We start from the raw sequence: 12853 nt of genomic DNA on the forward strand, positions 1-12853 counted from the left end.
AGAAGGTTAAATTGTTCATAGTTGACCAGTTCAAATTAAGAAGTCAACTCCACTACTTTATAAGAAGTCAAATTTAAAATTTTACTATTAAAAATTAATTATCCTATCAACTTAATTGGAGTTGCGTCCAAAACTGAATATTCTAACCCCACTTATGCCCCTCATTAGAAACAAATTATTAACTTTTATTTATTAAAAAAAAAAAAAAACTGAACAGCCCCTCATTCAGTTTGACTTTCATTTTCAATGCCAACCACACCACACCAATTCCTGCAATATTTATATATTCAGCAAATTTAAAAAAATAAAATGGCATTATTTTTTATTGGAAAGAATGCTTTTCTTGTATTGCACCACCAAATAGTCTCCACTCCCACAACTTCCCACTCTCAAAACTCCAAAGGATTCATTATTCTTCTGGTAAAAAACTCTGCAAGACTCCTCATCCCCAGTCCCCAATCCCCAATCCCCAATTTCCCATACATCCAGTAACAGAGGTCTCTGACTCTGAGTAGGAAAGAAAAGGGATATGAGAGAGTGATGTGATGGAGGTGTCTGTACAGTGCAGCAGCATCTGGGATGATGTTTTGGAGCTAACGAAGGTGGCCCAAGAGAAGGGTTGTGACCCTTTGGTGTGGGCAATTCAAGTTTCCTCACATTTGACCTCAGCTGGAGCGCCTCTGCCTTCTATTCACCTGGCCCATCTCTTGGTGTCTCACATTTGCTGGGAGAATAATGTGCCCTCTGCTTGGAAATTGTTGGAGAAGGCCTTGGTTCTCAAGATTGTGCCTTCTCTCATTGTCTTTCCACTGCTATCCAATAGGTCTGCAGCCTGCTCTTTTTGCTCTATTCAATTTCCAACCTTTTTCTTAGCTTCTTGTCTTTGATTCATCAATATATGTAAAGCTTTTTGCTCGTTGTTTGATTTTTTCTTTGAGATCCTGTCTTTCGTTTTTCTCCATTTTCATTTCCGTCGGATTTCACAAACAAATATTTGCATTTTATATTATTTGATGCATCAAATGGTAGATGAGAGTTTAATGGGATTGATCTTTTTATTTTGCTTTATATATTGATTTTGGATTTTGGATTTTGGATGGGCGGAGGAAGTTTTGGTTTAGGCTTATTTTATTTGTTTTATTCATAGGGAGAAGGCATTATTTGTGACTATCTGCAAATGAAAACTTAAACTGGGGTATTTGTGCTTATTGAATCATTGTTGTCATGTAGCACTTGTTTGTTTTTTCCAACAAATGGTGGTCCAATATATTCAATCATGCTTGTTTTTTTTACTTTGATGAAAAAGAGGCTGTCACAGTCATTGGCCTAATGCTGTTATTATTATTATTTTTCTTGTTGATAAATTATGATTGATAAATTTTGGAGTTACATTGGATGCACTTCCTCTTGCATTGTAGACCCTGGTCCAAAATAACCCAGATTATGTGCCTGTAGTTGTCCTATTCTGTACTTGCAGTTAACTGTGTATGTCTTTAAATAAATTGGACGCATATAACATAACATGTTAACTACATACAGAAAAAAGGATAATTACAGACACATAAATTATTAACTGCAGGTACAGAATATGTTAATTGTACACACATAATTTTTGGACCAGGGTTTACAATGCAAGATGAACCAAAGCTGATGCACCTGCTCTTCAGCTCACCAAGTCTGCAAGTGCAAGAAACTAACTTCAATGCATTTTATTTTTAATTTTTTTAACCTTTACTCCTTCACCTCTATACATGTATGCTGGAGTACAATTTCATTTAAAACATTGTGAAAATTCCCAATATCACTGGAGAAGATATGGATGTAAATGCTATACAGGGGTGATTTTGATAGAATCATTTGCCATCTATGTTATGCGTTTATTAATGCACTCATTCTGCTTTTCATGTATTGTAATCATCATAGCTGTGGTTAATACTTACTATCAAAGTTGTTCTTTAGGAAAGTACTTTACTCTTTATGCTTCTTTGATTTATCAAGAAAAGTTTATGCAATTTTGTCTTGGAATCTAAGACAAGTTGAACAATTGATATTGTTTTTGACTTTTTGTTGAAGGCTGTTTTTGCTTTGTCAATTTTGGTCCGTTATTAGTGTTGTCTTACTCTGCTGTTCATTTTCATGCAGGGTTATCCCAAATCGTCATTTGCGACCTGCAGCCTTCAGGCTTTATATGGAACTCCTGAAAAGACACATATTCACACTTAAAATGCACGTATGCATGCCAATCAATGAAAAGTGAGTTCATTTATCTCTAGTAATCATTGAATTTATAATTTTCCATTTTAGTGTTTTGTTTCAAAGGCGTAAAGTTTATCCTCCTTCCTTTACTTCATAACGATAATTGCCCTTAAAATGTAGGGTCATGGATTACTTGGACTCTGTTCTCCATTTCTCTCAGATATTTGGCAGACGGGCCGAGGAGCATGGCACTCTTGTGATTGACATTATTTTTTCAACTGTTTTTCAATTACTTGATGCATCGTTAGATGATGAAGGGTTGCTTCAACTTACTCCAGAGAAGAAATCTAGATGGCTAAATAAACCTGAAGATATGGATTTGGATGGATTTAATAGTTATGATGCAGAGATGTTTGAGCATAAAGAGAGACTGAAAAGTATGAATACGGTCATGTGTGTTGAGTTGATTGGGAAATTTCTAAGAAACAAAGTAACTTCCAGGATTCTTTACTTGGCTCGCCAAAACATGTCAGAACTTTATTCCTTCATAACTGCATTTTAACATGCTACTATTTCAGTGCATTTTGTCATTTGAGGGAAAGTTGAAAATAAGTAGGAAATATATTTATTTCTACCTTGAATAAACACAAAATTCCTATCAAAATAAATAAATAAACAGATGAACCCATTATTTCTTTTTCAGTTATCCGCAGTTGACTAATAGCTTTTTTCATTTTCAGGGCCGCACATTGGGAAGATTTTATCCAACGCATAGAACTGCTTATTGCAAATTCTTCAGCATTGCAAAATTCAGAAGTTCTAACTCCAGATGGTCTCCGTCAGTTAACATCAGGTGTTCACAATTTACTGTCTAGGGACTGCAGAGCAAATTCTCTGAGAGAGTCTCAAGCATTAATGGCTTCAAAACCTTTGGCAACCTGTGCTGGTCTTTTCCTTGGGACTAGTTGTTCTTCTTTTTGGCTACCTCTTGATCTGGTATTAGAAGATGCAATTGATGGTTCACAAGTTAGTGCCACAAGTGCCATTGAGATTATAACTGGTAAATTCTTTTTTCATTATATACGCAATTGTGATATTCATTATGATGCCTAACAGAATAAAACCCGTGAATCTTCTCTCTAGGTTTAGTGAAGTCCCTTCAGGCAATAAATTGTACCAGTTGGCATGAGACTTTCTTAGGACTTTGGATGGCAGTGCTGCGATTTGTCCAAAGGGTGAGAAATTTGCCTTGAAATACTGCAAGCACTATGACCCACTTCGTGTCCACAAGAAAGCACTATAAATTTGATTGAGAGTGGTTTGCTTAATACAGAAAATAATTTATTTGGTAATAATTTTGTTGTAATTTGAATTTAGGAGAGGGATCCTATTGAGGGACCGGTGCCCCGTTTGGAGACTCGCTTGTGCATGTTGTTCTCTATCACAACACTTGTGATAGCTGATCTCATTGAGGAAGAGGAAAGTGCAGACCCTAACGGGATTGAGCACAGTATGGATGGACACTTTGAAAAACAGGGTTATGGACAACGTCGTAAAGATTTAATCTCTAGTCTACAGTCTCTTGCTGGTTACCAGAGCTTGCTAATTCCACCTGAGTCAGTTATTTCTGCGGCCAACCAGGCAGCTGCAAAAGCAATGATGCTTGTGTCAGGCATCAATATTGGCAGTGCATATTTTGAATGCATCAACCTGAAAGATATGCCAACGAATTGTTGTGAGTACTATTTCTATTGTTTTTCAACTATCCTAAGACATTGACTGATATATACGGAGTATAATCTATCTTGCGTGTGTGATTGGTCAGATGGTCATGAAAGTGATAGTTTAGGTGGTTTATAAACTTCTGAAATGGAATTTTTGGTGTTCAAAGGAACTCCTTTGGCACTTCTAGAGTTTGAAATCTGAAGATTGGAAATTGGTTTACTGGCTTTCTACGTTGTTCTGTTTATCTCTCTATTACAAGTGATTTTATATCCCTTTTCTTGCAGCTGGAAACCTATACCATTTGATAATTGAAGCCTGCATTGCCAGGAAGCTACTGGATACATCTGTTTATTTCTGGCCTGGCTATGTAAATGGACGAATTAACCAGTTACCGCACAGTTTGCCTACTCAAGTGCCTGGTTGGTCATCATTCCTGAAGGGGTCCATGCTTACTCCAGTAATGGTTAATGCTTTAGTTTCAAGCCCTGCTTCAAGGTACAAACGAAGCTAGCTTTTAACAACAATTTTTGCTTCTCTGTAGTTCATAAAAATTTGAATGGGTTTTAGGTTCAAAAAGTAAGTTCAGCTTTAAGTTATTTAGCGAAGACACTGAATGAATTCTTGTGTTAGCCGAGAAATTAAGATACTATCAACTAGACAAATTGGAATATCCTAGAATATACAGGCAACTCTATCTGTTCTCTTCCATTAGGTTATCCCTAAATGTGCAATAACAGACTATTCTATTTATTCTGTTTTCCTAGATTTAGCATGGTCTTACACTTTTTCTTTCCTAGAGTGAGGTCTATTATGAGCCCCTTTTCTTTTATTAATACCCAAGGGTAAAGTGACTTATTTAAGCTCATGGATTTGTTGGAAGCTTAGCGGAACTTGAGAAAATCTTTGAAATGGCGGTTAAAGGTTCAGATGATGAGAAAATAGCTGCTGCAACAATTCTTTGCGGTGCCTCGTTAATTCGTGGTTGGAACATTCAGGTAATGAGCAAAAGAGAGTCATTACAACTAAGGCAAAAAGCTATAAAATAGAAAGCACATGGCAATTTACAAACCTTAATGCGCATATGATGAAGTCATAGAGTTGAAAATGAATTTAAAGCTTTGGGCAGTCTCATTAGTCATTTCTTTTTTTTTTTTTTTGTTTCAAAGAATCAGTCCTCTAATACATTCTTCCAAACAACTGTGCAGGAACACACTGTCTACTTTATAACTAGATTGTTGTCCCCTCCAGTTCCTGCAGGCTATTGTGGAAAAGACAGCCACTTGATTTGCTATGCACCAATGCTGAATGTGCTGCTAGTTGGAATAGCACCTGTTGACTGTGTCCAGATATTCTCTCTTCATGGCATGGTATGTGAAGTTCTCACTAAGCTATGATGAGAGGATAACAATTTTTTTTTTTTTTTTTTTTTTTGGGGGTGGGGGGTCCTGCTAGTTGGTATAGCATCTGTTGACTGTGTCAAGATATTCTCTCTTCATGGCATGGTATGTTGGGGTGGGGGGTGATACAGTACTCGAACCAAGACCTTAACTCCACCAGTTCATTAGTGAAGGTTTGGCCCCAACCCAAGTACCAAGCCGATGTGGGATCATATCATTGCCCACCCCTTGAGGAGCCGACGTCCACGGCGTCTTACACTTCCGGCTTACACTTCGGACTCTTCTTGGCACCAGGTAGCCCTTTTCTAGGTTGCCCCCTCCGCTAGGCCAACATTGGATGAGTGGACGGCTTCACTCGAGACCCTTCTTGGTTCCCTTTGAACCTTATCTCAAGCATAGCGTTCTTCTAGGTATCCCTTTCCCACCATACTCTGGTCTCTCAACAAGAGCACCAAATGATACAGTACTCAAGCCAAGACTTTAACTCCACCACAAAAGCTAACTCATGAGTGAAGGTTTGACCCCATCTTAAGTACCACTCCACAATCTCTTGCGGAGCCGATGTGGGATCGTATCGGGTGTGGGGGGGGGGGGGGGGGTAGAGGTAAGTGGGTGGGGATGCTATTATTTTCACAGTGAAAATTCTAATATAGCAAATCACTGAATAACCACTGCAAATATCATTATATGAATGTTTTAATAGTGGTTTATGTGATTGAAAATTATAAATTAGTCCTATACTTGTTTCAGGTTCCGCAACTTGCTGGTTCTCTAATGACAATCTGTGAAGTATTTGGATCCTGTGTTCCTGACGTTTCATGGAAACTGCCAGGTGGAGAGGAAATCTCAGCTCATGCTGTATTTTCAAATGCGTTTGCTCTACTTCTAAAGCTGTGGAGATTTAATCATCCACCTATTGAGTATGGAGTAGGAGATGTGCCACCTGTGGGGTGTCAGTTAACTCCTGAATACCTGTTACTAGTACGTAATTCCCATTTAGTGTCTTCGGGAAATATTCTAAAGGATCCACATAGAAGGAGACTTGCAGCCGTTGTAAATTCATCCTCTCCGAATCCGATATTTTTGGATTCATTTCCTAAACTCAAAGTATGGTATAGACAACATCTGGCATGTATAGCTTCGACTCTCTCTGGTCTAGTAAATGGGACCCCTGTCCACCAAACTGTTGATGTGCTACTTAACATGATGTTCCGAAAAATTAATAGGGGAAGCCAATCGTTGACCAGTGTGACATCTGGAAGTAGTAGTTCCTCTGGGCCAAGTGAGGATACTTACCCAAGGCCTAAATTACCTGCATGGGATATACTTGAAGCTGTGCCCTTTGTGGCCGATGCTGCTTTAACAGCATGTGCCCATGGTAAACTCTCTCCTCGTGAACTGTGCACAGGTTAGTCAGACGTGAAACTTGAAATTTAGAAGCTCGTTTACTCCCCGGTATAAATAACTGTTCTCTCTGTTTTGTTGACTTAAGTTCTCTAACACGCACATTTTTGCTGTGAATAATTTTAGTTCCACCTAGACATATGATATACTGTTGAGGCCTCTTTTTTCAATATCAAGTTCTTTGCTTTCTTATACTTTCAGGGCTTAAAGATTTGTCCGATTTTCTTCCTGCATCCTTGGCAACCATAGTGAGTTACTTCTCAGCTGAAGTCACACGTGCCATTTGGAAACCTGCTTTTATGAACGGGACAGATTGGCCAAGCCCTGCTGCAAATCTATCCAATGTGGAGGAACAGATCAAGAAAATTTTAGCTGCGACTGGTGTGGATGTACCAAGCCTTGCTGCAGGTTGTTATTATCTCTACCAACGAAATTGTAGCGTTTTATGTTTTATTTTGTGTAACAACTATTGTCCCGACCCTTTAATTTCTGCACGTCTCTGATTTGCATATTTTATCTTTTGTATAGGGGGAAGCTCTCCAGCTACACTCCCACTGCCATTGGCTGCCTTTCTCAGTCTAACTATAACCTATAAACTTGACAAAGCCTCGCAACGCTTTCTCAATCTGGCAGGCCCTGCTTTGGAGTCACTTGCAGCTGGGTGCCCATGGCCATGCATGCCAATTGTGGCGTCTTTATGGACCCAAAAGGCCAAACGTTGGAGCGACTTCCTGGTTTTCTCTGCATCACGCACGGTGTTCCTTCACAACAATGACGCTGTTGTGCAGCTTCTCAAAAGTTGCTTCTCCGCCACCATTGGAACAAATGCTTCCTCTTCCTCTATAACAAGCAGCAACGGGGGCATTGGGGCCCTTCTTGGCCATGGCTTTGGATCTCATTTTCAAGGTGGAATCTCTCCCGTTGCCCCAGGTATCCTATATCTACGAGTGTACAGATCACTTAGAGACATCATGTTCTTGAGAGAAGAGATTGTTTGTGTGTTGTTGCAATCTGTGAGGGACATAGCTTTCAGCGGTCTCCCGAGAGAGAGGTTGGAGAAGCTGAAGAAGGCCAAGAACGGGATGAAGTATGGAAACGTTTCTCTAGTCACTGCAATTACTAAAGTGAAAGTGGCAGCCTCGCTGGGGGCTTCTTTAATGTGGTTATCAGGGGGATTTGGTCTAGTGCAATCACTAATTAAAGAGATATTACCCTCTTGGTTTCTGTCAGTTCACACATCTGAACAAGCAGGAGGAGGAGGAGACTCAGCTGGGATAGTTCCAATGCTACAGGGCTATGCACTCGCATACTTCACCATACTCTGTATTGTTTTCGCTTGGGGCATCGACTCATCCACTTCAGCATCAAAGCGCAGACCGAAAATCCTCTGCCGCCACATGGAATTCCTCGCAAGTGCTCTCGACGGCAAAATATCACTGGGTTGTGATCCGGGTACATGGCACGCTTATGTGTCGGGATTCTTGAGCCTCATGGTGGGGTGCACCCCATCGTGGGTGTGCGAAGTGAATGTAGAGCTGCTCAAGAGGCTAAGTAAAGGGCTGAGACAATGGAATGAGGAAGAGCTTGCCTTTGCCTTGCTGGGCACCGGTGGGGTAGGTACAATGGGATTAGCTGCAGACCTGATTATAGAAACAGCCTCCTAGTACTTGCTCCTTTTTATCAAGTTTTGTAGATTTGCTCATTCATTCTAACATACTCACTGGGTAGTACTAATGTTTATAAATAAATATATTTTATATACATACATATAATGTAGTGTCCAGTCCAGTTAGGGAGTTTATTTACTCCAAGCTTACTCACTCTACAATTTATTTTCTTCTCAATTTCCTTACTATTTCCATCAAGTGCTCATAACCTCATTGCCAAATTATACTATCGATAATATTTTACATTGCAATGTGAATCATAAATGAATATTCATTTTTAATATATTAAAGGTACATTTTTAGATAGTAAACCAAATAATGTATTTGATAGGTTATATATTTCGAGTTTAGCCTTCCCGTACGCTACTTGCTCCGATTAGAGTCTGGTCAGTGGGTCAAAGTCAAACCCGCCAATCTTTGACCTATATAAAGGGTTTTGGCCCTCATTATTAGGGGGCCTCTCTTCTTTCTTCTCCACTCTCTCTCTCTCTCTATGCTGGTAAGCTACTCCCAACTGTTGGGAGCATTTAAAGGGAAATACTCTTGTCTTGACTCAAGTTGTCCCACATTGGTTGGATAACCTCTTCTTTCCACACTTATATACTCCAACACCTTAAAGAAGGTTTGAAGTGTTATGAGGAGGAAAATGAGGTAAACCACGTGCGCCGTCGCCTTCCCGTTGCGCGATGGGGTCAATGTTTTGCTCCTAAAACTATTTTCTCACCCTATTTCTGTGGATCATCTTAGGACCTTGTCCGCACAACTCTACAATAGTGGATGGTAAGAGGTGGGCTGTTACAACACACACACTATATAAACCACCCTAAACTCCACTTCTAAACACAGTTTTTGATAAACTATTTTCTCACCCTATTTCTGTGGATCATCTTAGGACCTTGTCCGCACAACTCTATAATAGTGGATGGTAAGAGGTGGGCTGTTACAACACACACACACTATATAAACCACCCTAAACTCCACTTCTAAACACAGTTTTTGATAGCCATACTGCCCAGAAACAACTGCGTTCATATTGCCTGAGAGTTGCAGGATATCTCCTGTACGTTTTGTTGTGCCTGTCGAGAGCATGCGATTCAATCCCTGGTTGTAAATGCTTTTAAGGTAGTGTTTAATACACGATACAGAACCTTATCATCATTCTTTAGTTCCAAACCAGTCATGCCCAAAGCTTCCCCATTGTTGTTTTTCCTAACAGTTAAAAGCATTTACTCATTTGGAAGCAAACAATGTCGGAGGTAACAAACACGGCGTCTGATGTTACACCAGTTCAATCACTCACTGGTGGTTTAAACTACAAGAGATGGGCTGCAAAAATGATTATGCTCCTGGAATCGAAAGATGTGGACTACGTCCTTTTTGAAGATCCTGTGAAGTTCAACATGGCAGTTATACAGCCACTATGCAGATCACAACTTCATCTGCATCGATAGGCCCGAAGTCTACAGATGCATCCAAGGACCCAAAGTCATCATCAGCGCAGGCTTCATCAGCTTTCGAGGCAATTCGGATCAAATACGAGAAAGATAACAAGATTACTCGGACAACCATTCTCCAACGTGTTTCTAACCCATTGTTCGACATGTTCTTAGAATACAAGTCTGCAAAGGTACACGAGTTTGAGAATTTGGTCGGTGACATGAAAGCAAAAGGTGGCATAGTTAATGAAGTTGTCATGTGTGACTCCTTGATTGACAAACTGCCTGATTCATGGGTGGACTTCAAGAACAAAATGAAACATGACCGAAGAAATTACACACTACAACAGCTGATAAATAGCGTGAGTATTGGGGAAGAGAATCGTCTGGTTCAAAGGTCTATTATTCTTACTGACAATGTTAAAGCCAATATTGTTGAAACTAACACTGGCTTTGACAAGCCAAAATTTGGTGACAGCTCTAGAAACCAAAAGAAACATTATAAGAATAACCATCATGTCAAGAGCGGGAAAATTCAGAAAAAAGGAAAGAATAATGGTAAATGTTATGTGTGTGGGAAACGAGGCCACCGTGCTTCCCAATGCTATCACCGCAAAGGAGCCACGAGCCAGAATGGTCAGAAGCCAAACAACGAAAGGCCAAAAAACCAAGCTAACCTCACAGAGAACACGGAGAATGCTGACATAGTAGCTGCAGTAATAACCGAGGCCAACGTGGTAGAAATCCAGACGAATGGGTTGTGGACACCGGAGCTTCGCGACACTTCTGCTACAATAAAGCTCGCTTCAAAGCTTTTGAGCCTATCACTGGTGGAGAACAAGTGTTCATGGGAAACTCCAGCACTTCCGAGGTAAGTGGTAGAGGAAAAGTAGAATTACTGCTTTGTTTCTGGAAAACATTTATTATTGCAGAATGTGCTATATGTCCCTTCCCTTCGAAGAAACCTAATTTCCAGAGGTCTACTAAATAAGGCTGGAATTAAGATGGTTTTTGAGTCTGACTTACTGGTTATGACTCGTTGTGAGAAGTTCATTGGGAAGGGATATCTACGCGAAGGTCTTTTTGTGCTAGATGTTTCTATAGTAAAAAATCACTCTGATGTAGCTGGACTTTCTCTGATTACTTGTGATAATAAGAATTCTTCTTCTGCTTATATTACTGTTTCAGTTAATATTTAGCATGGTAGATTAGGACATGTTGGTACAAAATGTTTAAATAGACTGAAAAACCTGAATATGCTGTCAAACTTGTCTAATGATACATGTGAACAATGTGAAACGTGTGCTCAGGCAAAATTTGCCAGAACATCTTTTTCAACTATAAAACATCGTACTTCAACTTTGCTAGAATTAATTCACACTAATTTAGCAGACTTTAAGACCACTGAAAGTAGAGGTGGCAAGCGTTACTATATTACGTTTATTGATGATTTCTCCCGATATACGAAAATATACTTATTGAAATAAAAAAGTGAAGCCGAACAAAAGTTTGTTGTTTTTAAAAATGAAGTAGAAAATCAGTTGGAAAAAAGGATTAAAAGGCTACGATCCGATAGAGGAGGAGAGTATGAATCAAATTTCCTGAAAGATCTGTGTGAATCTTCTGGTATTATACATGAAGTAACTGCACCCTACACACCCCAACAAAATGGCATAGCAGAAAGAAAGAATAGAACTCTCAAAGAGATGATCAATGCTATGCTAATCAGTTTAGGTGCTTCTGACTCTTTGTGGGGGTAAGCTGGTTTGTAGTATTTGCTCCTTTTTATCAAGTTTTGTAGATTTGCTCATTCATTCTAACATACTCACTGTGTAGTACTAATGTTTATAAATAAATATATTTATATACATACATATAATGTAATGTCTAGTCCAATTAAGGAGTTTATTTACTCCATGCTTACTCACTCTACAATTTCTTTTCTTCTCAATTTCCTTACTATTTCCATCAAGTGCTCATAACCTCATTGCCAAATTATACTATCGATAATATTTTACATTGCAATGTGAATCATAAATGAATATTCATTTTTAATATATTAAAGGTACATTTTTAGGTAGTAAACCAAATAATGTATTTGATAGGTTATATATCCCGAGTTTAACCTTCTTGTACGCTACTTGCTCCGATTGGAGTCGGGTCAGTGGGTTCGGGTCAACGGGTCAAAGTCAAACCCACCAATCTTTGACCTATATAAAGGGTTTTGGCCCTCATTATTAGGGGGCCTCCTTTCTTCTCCACTCTCTCTCTCTATGCTGGTAAGCTACTCCCAACTCTCTCTACAAAAGGATAAGAAAATCAATAAAGAAAGGAATTTGATGAGCCCATATTCCTCCAAAGGATAAGAACATCAATAAAGAAAGGAGTTTGATGAGTCCATATTCCACCCTTTTATACTCCTTTGTTCATACATATTACATACAATACATACATTCTATATACGGGAATTAGTACTATTATTTTGGCGCCATCTGTGAGTCCAAGGGACCTGTGACAAAAGGTCCGTGTCCTCCCTTTTTCCAGTCAGCTTCCCGACTGCCACCATCCTCACGCATGTGCCACCGAACAAAAAGGAGAGGGGGTTTAACATCTGGAGTTAGAAAAATCCAAACCTAGGTGTTCAAATTGTCAATCCAATGCCCCGACCGCTACACCACTCTTCTCACTGGTTCATTTCCTCTGTTTGTTGCCACTTGAAGATCCAGGGGAGGCCATTTTTGTTTCCAGGCGCAATCTGGATAAAGAAGCAGCTGCATGCAGATGATCAATCGTCCATCAAACTTCATTTCCACCAGAAGCTCAATCGTCATCCTCACACTCTTGATCAATGCCGAAGATTCCAGGGCCGCCATTCGCCGCCGTCCCTATTGATTGCGACGCCAGTATCGTCGCCGTCACTTGTAGTGCGGTGCATGCGAAGAGAGAGTCATTAACACGACTAGGACGAGTCTATATGATGTGATACAAAAGTAGGACACTTTTTAAAAGCAAACAAAGATAGGACAAG

The 12853-nt window shown here is 39.6% G+C and overlaps 1 protein-coding gene across 1 annotated transcript; it reads left to right on the forward strand.

Moving 5' to 3' along the window:
* The first annotated feature begins 545 nt into the window (after positions 1-545).
* LOC109146872 (mediator of RNA polymerase II transcription subunit 33A) lies at positions 546-8542 on the forward strand. Its single transcript, XM_019294538.1, has 12 exons — positions 546-823; positions 2143-2253; positions 2377-2724; positions 2937-3256; positions 3340-3431; positions 3574-3931; positions 4206-4416; positions 4802-4916; positions 5127-5288; positions 6069-6726; positions 6924-7130; positions 7251-8542. Exons 1-12 carry the CDS (start codon positions 546-548, stop codon positions 8384-8386), a joined length of 3996 nt encoding a protein of 1331 aa, XP_019150083.1. The 3' UTR covers positions 8387-8542.
* Positions 8543-12853: the final 4311 nt, after the last annotated feature.

Source organism: Ipomoea nil, unplaced genomic scaffold (genome assembly GCF_001879475.1).
Source record: "Ipomoea nil cultivar Tokyo-kokei standard unplaced genomic scaffold, Asagao_1.1 scaffold1940, whole genome shotgun sequence".
In the NCBI taxonomy this organism is placed as follows: Eukaryota; Viridiplantae; Streptophyta; class Magnoliopsida; order Solanales; family Convolvulaceae; genus Ipomoea; species Ipomoea nil.

Excerpts from the sequence above, each read along its gene's own strand:
- LOC109146872 (XM_019294538.1), top strand. The coding sequence starts at position 546 with ATGGAGGTGTCTGTACAGTGCAGCAGCATCTGGGATGATGTTTTGGAG. Across the intron at positions 2,725-2,936 it reads TACTTGGCTCGCCAAAACAT|GGCCGCACATTGGGAAGATT; the intron begins GTCAGAACTTTA and ends TTTCATTTTCAG. Across the intron at positions 4,917-5,126 it reads TTCGTGGTTGGAACATTCAG|GAACACACTGTCTACTTTAT; the intron begins GTAATGAGCAAA and ends ACAACTGTGCAG.